The sequence below is a fragment of the Pezoporus wallicus genome, unplaced genomic scaffold (assembly GCF_028554395.1).
Source record: "Pezoporus wallicus isolate ANWC-B61680 ecotype Strahan unplaced genomic scaffold, APGP_CSIRO_Pwel_v1 contig_9617, whole genome shotgun sequence".
NCBI lineage: Eukaryota > Metazoa > Chordata > Aves > Psittaciformes > Psittacidae > Pezoporus > Pezoporus wallicus.
The window spans coordinates 1-7569 of NW_026641600.1; the positions used below are offsets into that span (position 1 = coordinate 1).

Below are 7569 nucleotides of genomic sequence, written 5' to 3' on the forward strand. Positions count from 1 at the left end.
CCCAATACTTATCCAGCACCCCAAGACCCCCTCAGCACCCATTCTGCTCCCCCAGCACCCTTTTTGCTCCCCCAGCACCCCAAGACTGTCCCAGCACCCAAAGCCCCCTCAGCACCCCCCCAGCACCCCAAACCCCACAGCATCCTCCCAACACCCCAATACTTCCCCTGCTCCCCCAGCACCCCAAGACCGTCCCAGCACCCAAAGCCCCCTCAGCACCCAAACCCCCCCAGCATCCTCCCTACACCCCAATACTCCCCCAGCACCCAAAGCCCTCTAAGCACCCAATACTCCCCCAGCACCCAAAACCCCCTCAGCACCCAAAACTCCCCAGCACCCAGACTCCCCCAGCCCCCCACCCTGCTGTGCACCCCCCCGAGCACCCAAAGCCCCCTCCCAGCACCCACACCCCCCCATTATCCTCCCTACCCCCCAATACACCCCCAGCACCCAAAGCCCCCTCAGCACCCAAAACTCCCCAGCACCCAGACTCCCCCAGCCCCCACCCTGCTGTGCACCTCCCCCCAGCACCTAAAGCCGCCTCCCAGCACCCAAACCCCCCCAGCATCCTCCCTACACCCCAATACTCCCCCAGCACCCAAAACCCCCTCAGCACCCAAAACTCCCCAGCACCCAAACTCCCCCAGCCCCCCACCCTGCTGTGCACCCCTCCAGCACCCAAAGCCCCCTCAGCACCCAAACCCCCTCAGCATCCTCCCTACACCCCAGTACCCCCCCAGCACCCAAAACTCCCCAGCACCCAAACTCCCCCAGCCCCCCACCCTGCTGTGCACCCCCCCCAGCACCCAAAGCCCCCTCCCAGCACCCTGACCCCCCCCTCCTCACCCATCCATGGCTTCCTCGATCTTCTTCTTCCGCAGCTCAATGAGCTCTGGGGTCTCCATCCCGGCCGGCACCGAGGAGAAGCCCCCAGGGGTGATGAGACCGCTGTTGGGGGGGGGGAAACAACACAAGGGGGTCAGGGTGGGGGTCAGGGTGGGGGTCAGGGTGCTGGGGGGGGGTTAAGGGGTGCCCCCACCTGTCGGCAGGGGTGATAAACCCCGTCTCATCCGGTTTCTCTTCGTCGCTCTCCTCCTCCTCCTCTTCCTCCGAGGATTCCTCATCCGAGGGCTCCAGCTCCCCCCATGGAGTGCGGTCGATCTCCTCCTCCTCCTCCTTTGTCTGGGGGGGGGGAGGAAACGGGGGGGGTTAGGGTGCTGGGGGGGGGGTTTGGGTGCTGGGGGTGGGGTTTGGGTGCTGGGGGTGGGGTTTGGGTGCTGGGGATGTGTTTGGGTGCTGGGGGGTGTTCGGGTGCTTATGGGGAGTGTTTGGGTGCTGAGGGGTATTTGGGTACCAGGGGATGTGTTTGGGTGCTGGGGGTTGGGTTTGGGTGCTTTTGGGGAGTGTTTGGGTGCTGAGAGGTATTTGGGTGCCAGGGGATGTTTCTGGGTGCTGGGGGTGGGTTTGGGTGCTGGGGGCATGTTTGGGTGCTGGGGATATATTTGGGTGCTGGGGGCGGTGTTTGGGGGCTGGAGGGGGGCTAGGGTGCTGGAGGTCTGTTTGGGTGCTGGGGGTGGTGTTTGGGTGCTGGGGGTGGGTTTGGGTGCTGGGGATGTGTTTTGGTGTTGGAGGCGTGTTTGGGTGCTGAGGGGTATTTGGGTGCCAGGGGATGTGTCTGGGTGCTGGGGGGGGGTTTGGGTGCTGGGGGTGGGGTTTGGGCGCTGGAGGGGGGTTTGGGTGCTGGAGGTCTGTTTGGGTGCTGGGGGTGGGGTTTGGGCGCTGGAGGGGGGTTCGGGTGCTGGAGGTCTGTTTGGGTGCTGGGGGTGGTGTTTGGGTGCTGGAGGTCTGTTTGGGTGCTGGGGGTGGGGTTTGGGCGCTGGAGGGGGGTTCGGGTGCTGGAGGTCTGTTTGGGTGCTGGGGGTGGTGTTTGGGTGCTGGAGGTCTGTTTGGGTGCTGGGGGTGGGGTTTGGGTGCTGGGGGTGGGGGTTTGGGTGCTTATGGGGAGTGTTTGGGTGCTTATGGGGAGTGTTTGGGTGCTGAGGGGTATTTGGGTACCAGGGGATGTGTCTGGGTGCTGGGGGTGGGGTTTAGGTGCTGGGGGTGGGGTTTGGGTGCTGGGGGTGGGGTTTGGGTGCTGGGGGTGGGGTTTGGGTGCTTATGGGATTTGTTTAGGTGCTGGGGGGTGTGTGTGTGTTTGGGTGCTTATGGGATGTGTTTGGATGCTGGGGGGGGTGTGTGTGTTTGGGTGCTTATGGGATGTGTTTGGATGCTGGGGGGGGGGGGGGGTGTGTGTTTGGGTGCTTATGGGATGCGTTTGGGTGCTGGGGGGTGTGTGTGTGTGTGTGTTTGGGTGCTTATGGGATACGTTTGGATGCTGGGGGGGGGGGGGGGGGCGGTGTGTTTGGGTCCTTAAGGGGTGTATTTGGATGCTGGGGGGGATGTGCTTGGGCGCTTATGGGATGTTTGGATGCTGGGGGGGGTGTGTTTGGGTGCTGGGGGGGGGGGTGTGTTTGGGTGCTTATGGGATGTGTTTGGATGCTGGGGGGGGGGTGTGTGTTTGGGTGCTTATGGGGTGTGTTTGGATGCTGGGGGGGGATGTGTTTGGGTGCTTATGGGATGTGTTTGGATGCTGGGGGGTGTGTGTGTGTGTTTGGGTGCTTATGGGATGCGTTTGGATGCTGGGGGTGGGGGGTGTGTGTTTGGGTGCTTATGGGATACGTTTGGATGCTGGGGGGGGGGTGGGGTGTTTACGTCCTTACGGGGTGTGTTTGGATGCTGGGGGGGGGATGTGTTTGGGTGCTTATGGGATGTGTTTGGATGCTAGAGGGGGGTTGTGCTTGGGTGCTGGGGGGGGTTGTGTTTGTGTGGGATGTGGGATGCTGGGGGGGGTTGTGTTTGGGGATGGGGTGTGTTTGGATGCTGGGGGGGGTTGTGTTTGGGTGCTTATGGGATGTGTTTGGGTGCTGGGGGGGGTGTGTGTGTGTTTGGGTGCTTATGGGATGTGTTTGGATGCAAGGGGGGGTTGTGTTTGGGTGCTTATGGGATGTGTTTGGATGCTGGGGGGGTGTGTGTGTGTTTGGGTGCTTATGGGGTGTGTTTGGGGGTGCTGTTTGGACTCAAGGGGGGTGTTTGGATGCCGGGGGGTCCCGTACCTGGAACTCGGCCGCGTTGGTGCCGAACACGTCCCCGTACAGCGGCTTCCCCGTCTCGTCCACAGGAGGCTTCCCCCAGCCCCCAGCGTGGTACCCGAAGGAGCAGCCCTTTGGTGGTGGTGGGGGGGACACGACACACACAGAGCCTTAGAGACCCCCCCCCCCCACCTCTGATACCACCCAGCACCCAACCTCCCAGCACCATAACCCCCCCCAGGCACCCAAAGAACAGCCCTGGACCATAAGAATCCCCCCTTTGTGATGCTCATGCACCCCCCCCAGCATCAAACCCACCCCTAAATCCTGCTCCCCCACCCCAACACCCAATGGAGCAGCCCTGCAGCACCCATGCATGTATAGGACTCCAAAAGTCCCTCCCAGCACCCAAATCTCCCCCTGCCCCGCCCCAAGACCCTTAAAGCTCCCCCCTCCCCCCAGCACCCAAAGCTCCCACCCAGCACCCAAAGCCCCCCCCAGTACCCAAAGCTCTCCCCAGCACCCAAAGCCCCCCCAGTACCCAAAGCCCCCCCTCAGTACCCAAAGCTCTCCCCAGCACCCAAAGCTCCCACCCAGCACCCAAAGCCCCCCCAGTACCCAAAGCTCTCCCCAGCACCCAAAGCTCCCACCCAGCACCCAAAGCCCCCCCCCCCAGTACCCAAAGCTCTCCCCAGCACCCAAAGCCCCCCCCAGTACCCAAAGCTCTCCCCAGCACCCAAAGCTCTCCCCAGCACCCAAAGCCCCCCAGTACCCAAAGCCCCCCTCAGTACCCAAAGCCCCCCCAGCACCCAAAGAAGCCCCCCCCCAGCACCCATAACCCCCCCTCACCTCGGGGATGGGTGAGTTGAGCCCCGGGATCTTGAGGTTGGGGTAGGAGGGGGGGGGCCCATAGCGCTGCATCGCGATCAGCCACGGGGGGGGCACCTTGTGTGCGTTCTGCCGGCACCACAAAGGAGGGGGGGTCAGCACCCAAAGGTGCCCCCAGCACCCATTGACACCTGAGTACCCCTCCCACCAAGCACCCAGCATTTCAGGGTGACAAAAACACCCCTAGCTCCCTGTCAGCCCTCATGGGTGCTCCTTGGCCATGCCAGGGTGACCCCAGCACCCATGGGTGCTCCCTGGCCACATCAGGGTGACCCCAGCGCCCATGGGTGTTCCCTAGGCACCTCAGGGTAACCCACCCAGCACCCATGGGTGCTCCCTGGCCACATCAGGGTGACCCTAGCACCCATGGGTGTTCCCTAGGCACCTGAGTGCAACCCATCCAGCACCCATGGGTGCTCCCTGGCCACATCAGGGTGACCCCAGCACCCATAGGTGCTCCCTAGGCACCTCAGGGTAACCCACCCAGCACCTATGGGTGCTCCCTGGCCACATCAGGGTGACCCTAGCACCCATGGGTGTTCCCTAGGCACCTGAGTGTAACCCACCCAGCACCTATGGGTGCTCCATGGCCACATCAGGGTGACCCCAGCATCCATGGGTGCTCCCTAGTCACCTCAGGTTAACACATCCAGCACCCATGGGAGCTCCTGGCCACATCAGGGTGACCCCAGCATCCATGGGTGCTACCTAGTCACCTCAGGTTAACACATCCAGCACCCATGGGAGCTCCTGGCCACATCAAGGTGACCCCAGCACCCATGGGTGCCACTCACCGGCCCCACAGGCATGCCCAGGGCGATGCGCAGCTCATCCGAGAGGTCTCCAGGCTTCTTCTCCTTGAGCCGTGTCTCAAACTCCTTCCCCTGGGATGAGGACAGAAAGGGTTGGTGGTGGGGGGAATCACCTCTAATAGCACCCATTGAGGGGTCAGGGGCAGCACCCATGGGTGGGGGCACCCACCTCGTAGTAGAGGTCCCCGTGGATGGTGAGCTTGGGCTTGGTTTGCCACTTGAAGAAGGCGTCGTGCAGCTTTTGGTAATCGATGTCGATCTTGCCCATCTTCGGCCTCACCTTCTCCCTCATCTTGGACTTCATCGTCTTCTGCTCCTCCTTTTGGGTGGGGGGGGACACAAATGGGTGGGTGGGGGGCACGCACAGCGGGGTGGCACCGGTCCCAGCACCCACAGGGACACCCGAAGTGATGGGGAGCTGTGGCAGCTCCCAAGGCCCCGCTCGCTCATCGGCCCCAAAGCTGTCTGTGTCCAACTATGATGGAACCAAAGCCCATGGGGACACCCAGGAGGTCCCCAAAGGTCCTCATGGGCACCCGTAACACCCCCATAGCACCCTATGGGCACCCGTAACACCCCCAGAACACCCCGTAAGCCCCTCATAAGCACCCATAACACCCCCAAAGCCCCCCGTGGGCACCCATAAAAACCCCATAACACCCCTAAAGCCCCCCTATGGTCACCCATAACACCCCCAGCGCCCCCTATGGGCACTCATATCACCCCCAGTGCCTCGTTTGTGCTGCGGTATCACGCCTTAAGCCCCGCATGGGCACCCGTAACACCCCTAAAGTCCCCTACGGGCACCCATAACACCCCCATCGCCCCCTATGGGCACCCATAACACCCCCATAACACCCCTAAAGGCCCCCTATGGGCACCCATAACACCCCCATAACACCCCTAAAGGCCCCCTATGGGCACCCATAACACCCCCATAACACCCCCAGCACCCCCTATGGGCACCCACATCACCCTCCATAACACCCCCAGCACCCCCTATGGTCACCCATTAACACCCCTAAAGGTCCCCATGGGCACCCATAACACCCCCAGCGCCCCCTATGTGCACCCATAACACCCCCAGCGCCCCCTATGGGCACCCAGAACACCCCCATAACACCCCCACCGCCCCCTATGGGCACCCATAACACCCCCATAACACCCCTAAAGGCCCCCATGGCACCCATAACACCCCCATATCACCCCCAGCGCCCCCTATGGGCACCCATATCACCCCCATAACACCCCCAGCACCCCCTATGGGCACCCACATCACCCTCCATAACACCCCCAGCACCCCCTATGGGCACCCACATCACCCTCCATAACACCCCCAGCACCCCCTATGGTCACCCATTAACACCCCTAAAGGTCCCCATGGGCACCCATAACACCCCCAGCGCCCCCTATGGGCACCCATAACACCCCCATAACACCCCTAAAGGCCCCCATAAGAGCCCCATCACCCCCCATGGGCACCCACAGCCCCCCACCCGCCCCGGGCACCTTCTCCTGCAGGGCCTCGCGCATCTCCTGGATGCCGGTGCGCTTGATGAAGTCGGGCAGCTCGAAGGGGGGCTTCTCGATGCCGCGCTTGCCCTGCAGGTACTTGCGCTTGAAGCACCAGTGCCGAGGCACCGGCACCGAGTTCCGCGTGGCCTTGAGGTGCACCAGGAGCTTGGGGTCCTGCGCCGTCACGTCGTGCATCTCCACCACGTCCGGGCGGGCCACGAGCTGCAAGAGGGGGGGAATGGGGGATGTGAGTTGGGGGATTGGGGGGGGGATGGGGGATGTGGGGAGATGGGGATGGGGGAACAGGAGGGTGGGCAAGGGGGACATGGGGAGATGGGGATGGGGGATGTGGGACATGGGGATATGGGGATGGGGGATGTGCGACATGGAGATGGGGGTAGATGGGGGTGGGGATGGGGATGTGGGGATGGGGGATGTGGAACATGGGGATATGGGACATGGGGATGGGGGATGGGGATGGGGAGATGGGGGATGGGATGGGGGGAGATGGGGATATGGGACATGCGGATGGGGGACATGGGGATGGGGGATGTGGGACATGGGGATATGGGGATGGGGGATGTGCGACATGGAGATGGGGGTAGATGGGGGTGGGGATGGGGGAGATGGGAATGGGGGGAGATGGGGGTGGGGAATGTGGAACATGGGGATATGGGGATGGGGGAGGGGGGAGATGGGGATAGGGGATGTGGAACATGGGGATATGGGACATGCGGATGGGGGAGATGGGGATGGGGGATGTGGGACATGGGGATATGGGACATGGGGATATGGGACATGGGGATGGGGGGAGATGGGGATGGGGGACATGGGGAGTGGGGGATGGGGGGAGATGGGGATGGGGGGAGATGGGGATGGGGGATATCAGTTATGGGATGTGGGATATCAGTTACGGGATGTGGGACATGGGGATATGGGACATGGGGATGGGGGGAGATGGGGATGGGGGATATCAGTTATGGGATGTGGGGAGATGGGGATGGGGGATATGGGACGTGGGGATATGGGACATAGTGATGTGGGGATACGGGGATGAAGGATGTGGGATGTGGGACATGGGGATGTAGGACATGGGGATATGGGACATGGGGATGTGGGACATGGGGATGTGGGACATGGGACATGGAGATGTAGCGACATGGGGATGGGGGATGTGGGATATCAATTATAGGATGTGGGGAGATGGGGATGGGGGATGTGGGATA

General features: G+C 62.6%; 1 protein-coding gene across 1 annotated transcript; it reads right to left on the reverse strand.

Annotated features, from left to right (window-relative positions):
* Positions 1 to 835: 835 nt before the first annotated feature.
* Positions 836 to 6568, reverse strand: LOC130607430 (splicing factor 3B subunit 2). Its single transcript, XM_057424499.1, has 7 exons — positions 6338 to 6568; positions 4998 to 5147; positions 4811 to 4900; positions 3978 to 4085; positions 3153 to 3260; positions 1040 to 1182; positions 836 to 948 (listed from the first exon to the last, which is right to left on the reverse strand). The coding sequence occupies exons 1-7, from the start codon at positions 6536 to 6538 to the stop codon at positions 843 to 845; spliced, it is 906 nt and encodes a 301-aa protein (XP_057280482.1). The 5' UTR covers positions 6539 to 6568; the 3' UTR covers positions 836 to 842.
* Positions 6569 to 7569: the final 1001 nt, after the last annotated feature.

Bases quoted from the DNA above. Each gene is read 5' to 3' on its own strand.
- LOC130607430 (XM_057424499.1), bottom strand. From the start codon at position 6,538: ATGCACGACGTGACGGCGCAGGACCCCAAGCTCCTGGTGCACCTCAAG. The intron at 4,901-4,997 runs GTGGGTGCCCCC...TCCTCATCCCAG, and splicing joins ACGGGGACCTCTACTACGAG to GGGAAGGAGTTTGAGACACG. The intron at 3,261-3,977 runs GTGAGGGGGGGT...CCACCACCAAAG, and splicing joins TCAACTCACCCATCCCCGAG to GGCTGCTCCTTCGGGTACCA.